We start from the raw sequence: 13,897 nt of genomic DNA on the forward strand, positions 1-13,897 counted from the left end.
AATCCACATCACTAATCACAATGTTTATGCACTAGTAAGGGGTAAGTGTGGACAATAATAATTGAAAATGAGGGTCCTTAATCATCTGTATTTGTGTGGGATTCACTGATTAGAACTACAATTGTCTTTTTCCCATATTTATTTAATAAGCTCATCCCAAACTTTGAGAAGAAAGGTGAGGGAAACATACCTCATACAATCACAGTTCAAATAATCCAAACTATTCCTTTAATGGTACTATATTCAGAGCAGTTGCTTTTCGTACAGCTGAGGGGGGAAAAAAACTGAAACCACACACACAATAAATGAGCACAGGAAACGTTTGTGGGACCTGACTCGAGCGCATTTTTATTTAACGTTTATAACTGTTAAAAACATGTATAAAATTGGTCCTGTTTCAGAAACAAGGCACGCATAGTCATGTCAATGTTCAGTGTTCATGTCATTATTAGCATTATCATTTATCAACATCATCATCAGCATCATCAGCACGTTCCATCTCATTATTTGTCTAATAGTAGTATCAAGCATTCCCTAATATAAAAACACGTTCCAATTTTTTTTTTTCACAGAGGTTAAAATTTTATTCCGAGCAGCAAGACAATATTCATGCAAAGACGGGAGTGGAGGAGAAGATGCGAGCTGACTGGACTGACAGGCTGACGGGTCTTTTAATAGTAGGTCTCCCGTTCCACCCAACCTGCACACGCAAGGAGAGAAAACAAAGAAACATGGGATTTAGAGGCAATTTCTTGAGTAGATTGGATGCATTTGCAAAAAGACTGAAGGATGATGGAGGAATAAGACCTAAGTGCCAAGAATTAAAGTTATTCATAATGTATAAGGAGTTGGAGAGGAAAAATGTGTGCAATAAAACAAGAGTGAAAAGGGAAGAGAGAAGATAATAAAAAGCATGGATTCTGGTCTCACCTCCTGGGCTGCGTCTGAGGATCAGCTTACGGATTTCATCATAGATAAAGATGAGCAGGGAGTAGGGGAAGGCGCAGAACCACCAGTTGGGCCTGGAAAACACACACAAAATCAGAGATGAGAAACTGATCCAGTGCCCCAGGTGTGGATGAACAACATGTGGTGGGTGGAGTAAGCAGGATCACGGCGTCAACGAGATTTGTACGTGGTTTCTTGGTGGATTTAGAGGCGAGTTTTTGCGCTTCACTCACTTGAGAGGGTACATTCTGAGGGCGACGTCCATGCCTGGGCAGTAAGATAGGAAGGCGGCCAAGGCAGTCTCCTCAAACAGTCCAAAGATTAGGATCTTGTTCCTGAAACACACACAGGGGAGCAATTAAGACTTTGAGAAAATGAAATCCAAACAAACTATTTAGAGCGACCGAAAATAGCTGGGATTTTAACATCTTGTTCAGTTTGGTGCCAGGATGACAAAGACCAAAATAAACACAGAGGTTAACGAGAGTCCTCCCAAGACGAGCACGTGGAAAGGAAGGCATGACATTCAGGATGGCAGCTGTTTCAGGAGCAGAGGGGGAGGAGAGGGGTTTTTCTGAGAAAACTTCCATGACTCAGGCTACATATTTCTGCCACTGTAAAGAAATTAACTATCCTGTAAATCATCAGGAGAAACTTTCTCAAAGCTTGGTTTAAAATGAGTAAATCCAGATTTAAAATAAACCAGAGGTCTGCTGCACAAATGAAAAAAGGTTACACTGTTTGCTAGCTAGCCAAAAAGTTTGTTAGCCTTGTTAGCCTACTCATGATGGCTCAGCAGAGAAGCTCCTACTGGAGTGAAAGAAATGAGAGATGCAATATAAAACTCAATCAGATTGATTATTTTGCTTAATCCATCTCAAAAAGGCAGCAATTTTAAAAGTTAAAACTCCTTAAGTGTAATTTTTAAAATTAGAACTGGATCATATTTTACATTGAGTTTCAAGTTTTGGTGCAACAAATACATTTAATCCAGGTTTAGAGTGAAAGCTAAGCTGAGGTTTAATCTTTCTTAATTCTAAGGTGCAACATAACTTGAAGTTAAACTCTGATTTAATCAGGTTTAAAAATCGTTGCTGGTGCATCCCAGCATCGTGTCAAAATAATGAGTTAGTATCTCAAAAAGTATCTCATTATTTTGAGATTGTTTTGGGAAAGTTTCTTATTATAATAACCTTTTTTTGCATCATAATGGCAGAAAAGGACACTGATGTGCTGTAACAAATGTTTTTTTTGTACTCACTTCATGCCCTGTTGGAAGACGGAGTTCCTCCTGGTCTTACAGATGATCAGATCGGCCCACTGCACGATGACGATGCTGACGAAGAAGGCCGTGTGGCAGGTGAACTCCACGATCTTCCTCTGCTCGTAGGTCTGACAATGAACACACACACACACAGACACACACCAGGAACAGTTAATACAGGAAGTCACAGCCCAGATTATCAACTTTATACTCGGCCTGTCCATTAAATGCTACTGACCCACTGCTGTCCATAGCTGTCCTCCAGATCATTGATGTATTTATTGTCCCAGGACACTCTGATGCCCAGCAGGGTGGAGGGCAGGAAGCCGTTTTCAGCCAGGATCACAAAGTAGGTGAAGAAACCTGCCAGCGCCTGGATCATACCTGCAGGGACGAGATGTGATTGGATGAAGGCGAGTCTATGAATCAATCTGATGTTGTATAATCCTTTGATTAATGATTGAAATTTGTTGGAGCCGTTGCAGACAAATGAATAAATACAGTTAATTAGTCCACGTAGGATTTGAAATTAAACCTCAGGAATCAATAAATGATTAAGCAAACAAATTGGCCTTGTGGTCTTCTGGGAAGAATAAGATGAATGAGAGAGTGATTGAGTCGGTAAAATTGATTCGTCAGTCTTTTGGGGGAATTTTGAGAACTAAACCATGTGTTATTGATTGAATAAATGATGAGATTAGGTTGTTTTATGAGGAATTAAAGGCTTAATCAAAATGAAAATGATTTGTGGGTCTCTTAGTTGATTAACTGTTGTAATTGTCATGAGATAAATAAACCGTTAAAATGCAATTTTAGTCATTTAAATGTTTGGCAAGATGCAAAGACGAAAAATAGGAGAATCAGCTGAAACACATCAAAGAAAACAAGATTTATTTGCTTGTGTTCTGCTCCTATAAGATGGTTCAGCGGGGTCAAGCCTATTCTTGGCTTCATTACCAAAGACGGAAAAATCAAAAGCCAGAGGGACTATCATCACTATGACACACACACACACACACACACACACACACACACTCTCCAGTTCTCTATCAGTATGAGCCTATTTCTGGTGCGTGCCACTCTTCTGTTTATCTCAGACCACCCAGATACAAGAAGAATCTGACGTCGCCAGCAAACTCCTGGTTCTGGTTTGAATGTATGTATGTATGAATTGGGTTTCTGTTTACCGATCTGTCCGTAGGCTATGCTGATGAGCCTCTCATTCACTAGTTTGTCTGTTTTGGGGTTTCTGGGCTGTCTCTTCATGATGTCGCTCTCAGCTGCTTCATAAGCCAGGGAGATGGCAGGGACCTGGGAGACAGAACACAGAACCGATCAACGAACAAGTTCACAAACTGTCTTCAGATGAGGGGAAATTTTCAGTGTTACAGCAGTGAAAATATAACAAAGCAGCAACAAAAATATAGCAAGAGGAAATATAAAAATATATCTCTTCAAAAAGAAACAAAAACAAGCCTCTCCTATACTTATTTGGATGTTGTTAACCATGTCAACAGGAAAAAGCTTTGAAGGATTCGGGTCAGCCTTAATAAAAATGAGACAGAGATCTTTACCATGTCAGTTCCCAGGTCAATACAGAGGATGGTGACGGTTCCCAGAGGCAGGGGGATGTTGGCGATGATGAAGAGGAGGAAGGGGGTGATCTCGGGGATGTTACTGGTCAGAGTGTAGGCGATGGACTTCTTCAAGTTGTCAAAGATCAGACGGCCTGATGAGGACATGTCACAAGTGCATACAGTCAGTGTTTTCACCCTCAAGCTAAATCTGTTTCTTTGTTGAAGTCTTGCAGCTCAAAAAGCTTTAAAATACTTTGTCAAGTGCGATCGGTTACCTTCTTCCACTCCAGTAACAATGGAGGCAAAGTTGTCGTCCAGCAGGATCATGTCGGCGGCCTGTTTGGAGACGTCAGATCCAGCGATACCCATGGCGACGCCAATGTCAGCCTTCTTCAGAGCTGGAGAGTCGTTCACACCGTCACCTGTCACAGCCACGATGGCTCCCTGAAGAGAGAGACAGTGATGAGGACTATATTAATGTTTGTCTGTGAAAATTATACTAAGTGTTTAACTACAGAGGAGCAACAAATGTGATGATTTCTCAGCAGAATTCAGCTGAGACCAGAAGTCAGAGTGATTTGTCTGCGTGTATAAAAAACATTCGACTGAACTAACAGGTGTCACTTCCTCCTCAGAAGAAAAGTCAACCTTCTTGCCGTTTGAGTGACATTTCCATTTTCAGAAGTTGCGCCGCGTCACAGAGAATAATTTCCTGTTGTGTGAAAGAAAAGCCTCCGTTTTTTAAAAAGGTTTCCGGGCAATTCTGCTTTATTTGACAGAACAGTCAAATGTGATGAAAGTGAATAAGAGACAGACGTGGGATCAACTGTGAAACGGAGCTCGGGTTCTGGGCAGAAATGTGAGCGTTTAGATCAGAGGATTATCAGTGGATGTGCTGCGTGCTGACTACAGATAAAAAGCCTGTGGGGTTTCCTTGAAAGAAAAGTGATTGTTTTAAACATCCATTATTTTTTCTGACAGTGGTATGGATTATTAGTTTCCCACCTGGTGTTCAGCTAATATTTTAGCCTCGCACTCGAGTAAATGGACAGTTTGACATTAAGACACTGGGAGACACTGAATGAAATTTCATCGGGGCTCATAATATGACGAACATGCAGCCGACAGCTGTGCAGCGAGATCAGCTATACTGATGTTTAAAATCAGTAATGATGACTGAGAAGTTTGACTGCAAATGTTTATTCATGCTTGTAACACATGCAGAATGTGAACAAAACAACTCTAAACTGTGATATTAATGTGGCTGCTGGAGAACACACACTCTGCTTCTGAAATGTTGTTGTTACGCAAACCTTTGACATCACATCCAGGATATAATGTCAGTAAATTCCGGGAAAATACAGGCTTTATTTATCCCGTCCCATTTCTAAATCACATAAAGTCCCCTGGTGAGACTAGTCCTGTGTGAATACGGCTTAAGATGAACCCAGATCTATCAAAGTTTTGTACTAAGTTCAAGAACAGAGAAAGAACACTGAGTGTTTGTATTCACAAATTCTGAAAAGATGTTCTTAAATCTATAATATAATTGGTCAAACAGTGAACATTTTTCATTCTTCATGCATCCTTGGTAGAGATAAAACCACAAATATTCCTCTATATCCGCTAAAACCCCTGAAAATCCTCCTCTTCTGCACTGCGAGATTCATTTTATTAAAGTGGGAAACCCCTAAGATCATAATTCTCAAAGCTCAAAGCTTTTATTTAACAGAGGAACATTTTCAGTTTTATAAATTTTGGAGTCCTTTTACGACTGACTTCGGACCTGATTGTTTGTGAACAGCAGGGCTCTGGCGTGGGGATAGTAGGTGTTTTATTTATAATGCATTGTGTCTGCAAAACCTGTCAATTTTTAATATAAAACAGGAAATGAGCAGCTCACTAAGAGCATTTTTTAAGATTTATTAAACATGGTATGAAGAATGAAGGTGGCAGTTCTCAGAAATATAGTTTTCAATTAAGTATTTATTGGCGCCGTGCTCTTAAATGTGCACCAGTAAACTACAAGGACCATAATTCAGTCGACCGGATGCAGGAAATCTGTGCTCCCTTACGTGCAGTGAATAGAGAGACATGAATACAATCTCCATCGCTCATAAGATGAAATGTTAATAAGAAATCATAGCTAATCCCCCCCCTCCTCCTGCTCCTCCTCAGGAAGCATGTGGGACACACTGGAATACATCGTGTTAATTAGATCTGCAACTTTGTGAAAGACTTGCAGCTGTACTTGGATCACTGGTGACAGCGGATCTGTGAGTTTAAAAGAAAGACAACCACTAAATCCAATTAAACTTGTCTTAAATTTCTCTGCAGAAACATGTTATGTAACCAGAGTTTTCTTGCATATAAAGGCCAAGAGATGAGCCTGGCACTGTATCAGATGAATAGAACGTTGATTGCAGTTGCCCTTGATCAGGCGATAATTAATGAAAAACATTTATATCATAAATAAATAAGTACAAAGTCCAAGTGTACACAAAACTAAAAAGAGTTTGCTCTGCCTGCTGATGCACTCATAAATATTCATATGTGGTGGTGAGGTCACAGCTTGACAGATGCTTTACTTGATTATTCTGCCAAGTCAGCCATCAGACCAAAGCAATAATCATAAATAAGCATTAGGGGATATGGATATCAAATATTCACACATGAATTAACATAATAAGGCGCGGGCACATGCTGTGTTTGCCAAACTGTATAACAAGAGTAGAAACACAGCAGAGGCTCAGAAGAGCAGGAAAATCTTCTCCCTCACACAAGCACACACTCCTCCTCATGTGTTTTGTTCCTACCTGTCTCTGGCAGCCCTCCACAATGATCAGTTTCTGCTGCGGGGAGGTTCTGGCGAAAACAATCTCAGTGTGATACTTTAGGATGTCGTCGAGCTGCTCTGAGGTTAGATCTTTCAGGTCTCCACCGTGGACGACGCAGGCCTTAGCATCTCTGGAGGGAAGACAAAGACTTTGGGTTATCTGCACGCACAGACGGACTTCAGCTTATATTATATTTTCACCGTCTGTGAGTGCATGAGGATCTAATAGGGTCTCAGTGAATTTTGTCATCAGAGGGTGTCCTCTAGAAAGTAGTATAAAGAGACCTAATAGGCATCTGTGATGTCCACAGTATAATCAATCACTTAAAGATACTGTAAAGCAACAATAAATGTGTATTCAGACTTTGTCACACCAAAGAAACGTGATCAAAAAATTTCTCTGCTCTGAAACGCAGGAGGAGCGTCTGCAATGTTTCAGGTCCGCCCAAAAAATACAGACCAATATGAATGATGAACAGTGATGTAAACAGTGGTCTAAAGCATGCACTGTGCACCCCAGCTGTGCCGGCAGCGTAGAAAAATGGATTTTGAGTGACGCCCCTGTGGCTCAGTTGGTAGAGTGTGTGCTCCAGGTTTGCCTGCTCATGCAGCCCATTTGCTGCATGTCATCCTCTCTCTCTACCCCTTTTTCCTGTCCTTACTTCAGCTGTCCCTATCAAATATAGGCAAAAAATGCCCATAAAATCATCAGATTTTATGGGAAAGACGAGGCAACTTTATCAGTACCTTGGGTTGACTTCATTGATTGGGATGTTCAGACGTGCAGCGATGTCCTCAATGGTCTCATTGCCTTCGGAGATGATGCCCACACCCTTTGCAATGGCCTTAGCTGTGATTGGATGATCACCTGTTACCATGATGACCTAGAAGAAGCGACGTTTGATGTTACTGATGAGTGAGGGAACACAACCATTATGAAGCAGATATTTATTATTTAATTAGGCCGCTTGGAGGACATACAGCTGCACTGAAACGGCTTCATGTTAACTAAATAAATAATTTCCATCTTGACAACGGGCTTTACCTTGATTCCAGCGCTCCTGCATTTGCCCACAGCGTCGGGCACAGCAGCACGAGGCGGGTCGATCATGGACATGAGGCCGATGAAGCACAGGTGCTCAGTGGGGAAGTTCACCTCATCAGTGTCAAAAGCAAAGCCCTCTGGGAACTGGTCATCAGGCAGGTTGAAATGGCAGAAACCTGGAGAGAACACCAGGAAAAGAAGCAGTTTAGGATGAGTAAAAAAAAAAAAAAAAAGCAGTGTGAAGTCATTTTCTGAGGGGTCTTGAGTTTCTGCTCTTACCCAGTACTCTTTCTCCCAGACCTCCCAGTTCAAGATAGGCGTTCTGGAAGGCGTCTTTCATCTCTTCGTCCAGAGGCTGCTCTTTGCCTTGGATCATGATGGAGGAGCAGCGGTCCAAAATCCTCTCTGGGGCTCCTTTCATCACCAGCAGGTGCTTGGTCTCTCCTTCAGGTGCGCTATTTTTGTGAATGGAGAGCTAGAAGGAGTACATTAAGAAGAAATACAAACAGGTCAGTCTGAGCTTTCAGGTTTGAATGTGTGCTCTGTTGCTTCATTTTCAACCCAGATTTGTATAAAAGAGGGCAGATAGAGGATGATGAGCTGAAAAGAAACAACCAAAAGCTCAAGTAAGCTCATTTCTTTCTTGAGTTTATGTTTATGGCTTGGTTGACCTTTAAGTTTCCCCAAAACTCTTATTAAGGAATGAACAGACAGATTCTGTAAAGAGTCCATTTTAACAATTAGCAAGAATTCATAATGTCAGTAAAGGTCAAAGATTTACTCTGAGGTCGAGTTTATTCCAGAGAACATTTTTACATTGTGGCTTTACTGTCCACATGAGGAGGAGAAAATGACCGGACACTTAATATTCCAATAAATCCAGGTCACTTCAAACAATTTAAAACATTTTGTGGAAATTCATATTTCTGTAATAACATGAAAAACAACTGGTTTATCTATTTATTTAGCCTATTTATGTCCTATTATATTATAAGTCATAATTATAAGATCAAAATTTGAAATTGTGAGATAGAAAGTCAAAAGTTGATTTAAAAAAAACAGCCAAAATGAAATAAACAGATAAAAAGTTGACATTTTAAATTTAAATTAGAAAAAAGTCAGATAAAAAGTAAATTATGAGACTTTTTAACACATCATTTTGACTTTTCGACTCATAATTTCATCTTTCTGTCTCATAATTATGAATTTTTAACTAATAAATTCTACTTTTTCTCACAGTTGACTCTAATTACTTTGACTTTCTATCACAATTCTGACTGTTGGTCTCATTATTTCAACTTTTTATCTCATACTTTCTACTATACTTCTCATAATTCTGACCTTTCATGTCATAACTGCAAACTTTTATGATCTAATTTAGACTTTTAATCACATTTTTTTTCTTTTCTCATATTTAGGATTTAACTTTTAACTTTTTATTTTATAATTATACTTACCATAGCGATATTCTTTCTTTAACTGATGGAAAAGGGCTTCTATAGATTTCCAAATCCTAATGATTCCAAAAAAATGACATTAAGTTGCAGACTAGCCTCTCTTTGCATACCTGATACTTGTTAGTAGAGTTGAATGGGATCTCAGATATTTTGGGGTTCTTCTCTCTCATCTCCTGGACTGATCCGCAGCACAGCTCAATACACTTCAGCAGAGCCGACTCGGAGGCGTCACCGGCCACATCCCTCTGGAGGAGGAAGACGGAGAGGGGAGATGAGATTAATCAGAGGCACAACAGCCAACTTTACAGTTGATTGAGTGAAATATTGGCCTTAATATGAAGTCTGTTAGTCTCATAAACAAACATCTTTAATAGACTTTGATTACTCATCAGCTCCCAGTAACACAAAATCTTTGGTCTCACTCCACATACTACACACGTTTCTGTGTCCACCTACGATGCAGAAACAAAAGCGGTGAGAGAGATCCATTTGGGAAGCAGGCCACGGAAGAAAAATGCTAATTTTCTATATTTTTCCATCATAATTACTGGCCTTGATAAACACCAGCCCCTTGTTTACCCTCCTCTCACTCTTGTAACAGTGACTGAGGGAGAAATAATGAGCAGCGAGAGAGAATGACTGGTAATTAGAGCCATGATGCCAGCCAGACATTTACAGGTGATTAACACACACACACAGATGCATGTACACACTCAGACACACACGCACACGTTAACAGGTTATTAACAGAGACACTGGGCTCCTAGGAAAGTCTGGGAGCCAAGAGACACACGTATAACTGTGTTGTGTGTGTATGTTGGTGTGTGTTACGAGGGGGTGCGGTTAAGAATAATTATGTGGTTACAACGTGTGTGTGTGTGTGTGTGTGTGTATACACTCCTGGGAGAGTGATACAAGCTGGAAAACAAGCCTGTTGGCCTGCGTGAAAAACATACAAAGGTTCATTTAATGTCTGATATCAAGATACAAAATCAATCTGTGTACAGTTACAGGGAAACACACTTTCAAGTCCTTATGGACGCCAAAGAGAAAAGAACGCAGGCTCAAATGTTTAAAATTTGATTTTAAATTTGCTCAGTTTCTACGGTAAAAATTGAAAGTTTTTGCTTTTTGGATAAGAAACGGGCCATTTAGTCCCAGTTTCTGGATCTGAAATCGGATTTCTCTTTCACCATTTTGTACTTTGGAAATATTCCTTAAGGTCTCAGTAAAAGCAACACATTTCTTTTGAAGATTTTATCGCCACAAGGAAAAAAACACAATTAAAAAAATGCTGGCTGCAGAGAAACATGTGCACCATTGGCTTTCTTATGAAGATAATAAATTCCATTTGCTTCAAAAGGAAAACAGGGATAAATACTGGAAACTATTCTACTTTTTAAACTCTTTTTTGTTTTCCCCCTTTTATTTGCTCCTTCCATACCTACGAAATCTGTATATATCAGTAATGTTTGTTTAGATTAGTGTACTTATTTGGACAAAACTGTACAATATCTGCGGTGGTGGGCATTAAAAATACTTTGTAACAATTCCAACAGCTACACAGTCGGAAAACCAGCTGGTTCGATGACTTCAGCCATTACTTAAACCCATCTGTGGTTAGTCATAATTAAAATCACATTGAATCATAATCAGAGTCACAGGGCTGCTCTGGTCATTTACCGTCACCACAAGCGAATCCATGAAAGAGAGACAGCTAACACTAACTAAACCCCTTCCTTCCTTATCATACAGGGCAAAAACAGAGTTCATAGGAGCTCATACTGGGAGATCATACTGGAGTAATTTTGGCAAGCCAGGCTAACTAGCTTTCACTGTCAAAGAGGTAGTTAGTTAGCCTAGCTTGCCGGCTGCCATTTCCACAACACAACACAACAGACGGCGATGTGCGGACTTGTTGAAAAGGGCGTTGCTTTTCATATTTGTAAGCTTTCAAGGGCCATATGTGCTTCAGTCAGTACGTGTAATTCAGGCCCATTGGAAACCGAGCTCATTGTTCATGAAGCACACTTTAACAGGTGTTAACATTAATATAAATGATATGAAGCTAATATCAGGAAAAAAAATAACAATAGGGATGAGGAACACTTGTTTGGTTTTGTTGTAGTTTTTAGAACAGTTTGGAAAAGGGCACTTTCAAATTTGAAAATGAGTCAGCAGTACAGGACTTCTAAATCCTGCCCACATAATGAGCACACAAACTGAAGGCCTAGAACAACAGAAGAAGCTTTCTAGTTGTTGAACAAAGGATGGAGATAATGCAGACTTCTGTTTTTAGTTCTAAAGAGCTAATTATTTCCCTAATAACACATGTGAAAAATTCTATTCTGAGGCTTGTTGTCTCAGAGAAGACTTAATATTTGTTATTATTTATTCAACTAAACAAAGAGAAACGCAAGTGCAGAGGAAGGAGGGGAAAAGAAAGCCTACCTTCAGGATGGGAACGTTGGACTGCTCAGCCAGGAAGACGGCGCGGTTGCAGAGTCCGGCGATTCTGGCCAGGGCGGCCCAGGTGGCCGAGCTCCTGTCGAAGGAGGTCCCGCTTTGGTTCTCGGTGGTGTCGGCCTCGTGGATCTGGTTGTCGAACCACATGTGGGCGACGGTCATCCTGTTCTGGGTCAGGGTGCCGGTCTTGTCGGAGCAGATGGTGGAGGTGGAGCCCAGGGTCTCGACGGCTTCCAAGTTCTTCACCAGGCAGTTCTTCTTGGCCATACGCTTAGCGGTCAGGGTCAGACACACCTAGAGATAGGATTGTTTGGGTTAGTCAGTGGCTGAGTCGTGTTTGGCATCCATAATCGGATCTTTAAAGGGACAGTTCAGTTAGTTTGATTGTGTTTTTGTGTGACTTTGGCAAATCCAATCCCTTTAATACAAAACAAACACCAGGACTCACAGTGACAGTGGCCAGGAGACCTTCTGGCACATTGGCGACGATGATACCAATGAGGAAGATGACGGCCTCCAGCCAGGTGTATCCGAGGATGAGGGAGAGGATGAAGAAGGACACGCCGAGGAAGACGGCCACGCCGGTGATGATGTGGATGAAGTGCTCGATCTCGATGGAGATGGGGGTGCGTCCAACTTCCAGTCCGGAGGCTAGCGTGGCGATACGACCCATGACGGTGCGGTCTCCGGTGCTGATCACGATACCACGGGCAGTTCCTGTAGCAAGGATGGTGAGAGAACTTTTAAAAACAGCCACTGCATGTGCAAAAATGAGTGCAGCTGTCCAAATAGCAGGTTGGAGACACAGATTGTATATTAAACAGGTTAAAATCCTATTTATTGTATGATCTATGGTTGATGTGAGGGTAGGGGGAATAATCGCAGTAGAGACAGTCCTGCACTGTAAGTGGATCAGCTGTTTATAACAAAAAGTAAATGTAAAGGTAAGCCTGTTATCCTGAAATGAAAGCCCACTGCTCTGAAAGAACACACTCTAGACAATGAGTTAAGTGGCTGCCTGTCTCACTGCCTGCCAAACTCCATCAACATTTTGCTCAATTTAATAGTCATAAACATCTACGCCTTCGACAAGATTATTAATGATTTCTTGCGACTCATACACAAACAAACAAACAATCACTTGGCGAACAATTGGCATTAATTTGAGCGCTGAATAATGTGGAGCTGGCATAGAAAACTGTTACTGCGGTCTGGAATGGAAATTTCCAAGGGACACGGCTGTAACATGTTTCCTTAATCTCTGATGACATATCATGGTCATTTCATGATTTCCCTGAGGCTTCCTTAAAATATCTACTTGAGTATTTTGAGGTTTTCTCCTTCTTCCTCTTGGTCCTACCCCTTAAAATTAGTCAAACCGTTAGCAAATAAAGTAAGAAAACTTAAGGTACCGCTGACTCTATCTTAACCACAACATGGCAGGGATAAATAGTAATAATAAAAGTAAAATCTTAAAAATAAGCCTCAAGCGTCATACTTAAGTGGAAAACTTTAGGTTTTTTTGTGCAACCGGACCCTGAACTTCAGATACACTGTGGCACTGACTCTGAATGGCTTTGATGCTTCCTGTCATCATACCTTCAACACAGTTGGTGGAGAAGAAAGCAATGTTTCTGGTCTCCAGCGGGTTCTCATTGGAGAAGTCAGGGGTACGAGTCTGGGGCTCTGATTCGCCGGTCAGAGAGGAGTTGTCCACCTGAGAAACAAAACATCCGACTGTTATTGATGTAAAAAAAAAAAAACAAGAAGAACAACCTGCCAAGATCCGTCTTAAGAAAGAAAAGATAAATGTCTGCCACAAACTTAATGTGGTGTGATTACTCAGGGGCAGATGGCAGATTTGGGTCACGTGGCTCTCTTTGGGTCCATAATGGAGCAACAGCTAAATTATTCAGAGGCAGGTGGCAACATTTAACAATGAATGACGCAGAGGTTGATGGAAAAGCACAGGACATAATTTGGGTCAAGTGTTGCTCGTGGGTCCCCAGTTTAGGTTAGGACCCAAAATGGGTCACTTCTTATTAAAGGCTCTTAGTAAAGGGACTTGTTTTATGTTCCTTTAATAAGACTATCCCTCGTCACATGAAAAGGCATGAGTCCATTCATTCACAGTGACATCAAAGGAGAAGTTTAAGAGGGCAATTTGGCGCTTCAAGCTCTTCTGCACTGTTTGATAATTAAATGTTAGAAATATGAGCAAAAAAAGTGCCTGACTTTGGGTGAAATCCATATAAAAACAGCAGACTTCAAGAGGTTCAAGGCGCCAACAAAGAGAACAGTTTT

General features: G+C 40.8%; 1 protein-coding gene across 1 annotated transcript in view; it reads right to left on the reverse strand.

The window, feature by feature from the left end:
* Positions 1-321: 321 nt before the first annotated feature.
* Positions 322-13,897, reverse strand: part of LOC146304583 (sodium/potassium-transporting ATPase subunit alpha-1) — a 33,024-nt gene continuing 19,448 nt past the window's right edge. The window contains exons 8-23 of the mRNA XM_084713438.1: positions 13,193-13,310; positions 12,042-12,310; positions 11,579-11,887; positions 9,238-9,372; positions 7,950-8,145; positions 7,671-7,846; positions 7,373-7,509; positions 6,606-6,756; positions 4,065-4,233; positions 3,787-3,941; positions 3,400-3,523; positions 2,451-2,596; positions 2,210-2,340; positions 1,182-1,283; positions 931-1,022; positions 322-700 (exon numbers count right to left, since the gene is read on the reverse strand). Coding sequence (XP_084569564.1) covers positions 672-700; positions 931-1,022; positions 1,182-1,283; positions 2,210-2,340; positions 2,451-2,596; positions 3,400-3,523; positions 3,787-3,941; positions 4,065-4,233; positions 6,606-6,756; positions 7,373-7,509; positions 7,671-7,846; positions 7,950-8,145; positions 9,238-9,372; positions 11,579-11,887; positions 12,042-12,310; positions 13,193-13,310 — 2,439 coding nt within the window. The 3' untranslated portion in view covers positions 322-671. The remainder of the gene's footprint in view (positions 701-930; positions 1,023-1,181; positions 1,284-2,209; positions 2,341-2,450; positions 2,597-3,399; positions 3,524-3,786; positions 3,942-4,064; positions 4,234-6,605; positions 6,757-7,372; positions 7,510-7,670; positions 7,847-7,949; positions 8,146-9,237; positions 9,373-11,578; positions 11,888-12,041; positions 12,311-13,192; positions 13,311-13,897) is intronic.

This window comes from Lutjanus erythropterus, chromosome 24 (genome assembly GCF_056507025.1).
Source record: "Lutjanus erythropterus isolate fLutEry1 chromosome 24, fLutEry1.hap2, whole genome shotgun sequence".
Lineage (NCBI taxonomy): Eukaryota > Metazoa > Chordata > Actinopteri > Lutjaniformes > Lutjanidae > Lutjanus > Lutjanus erythropterus.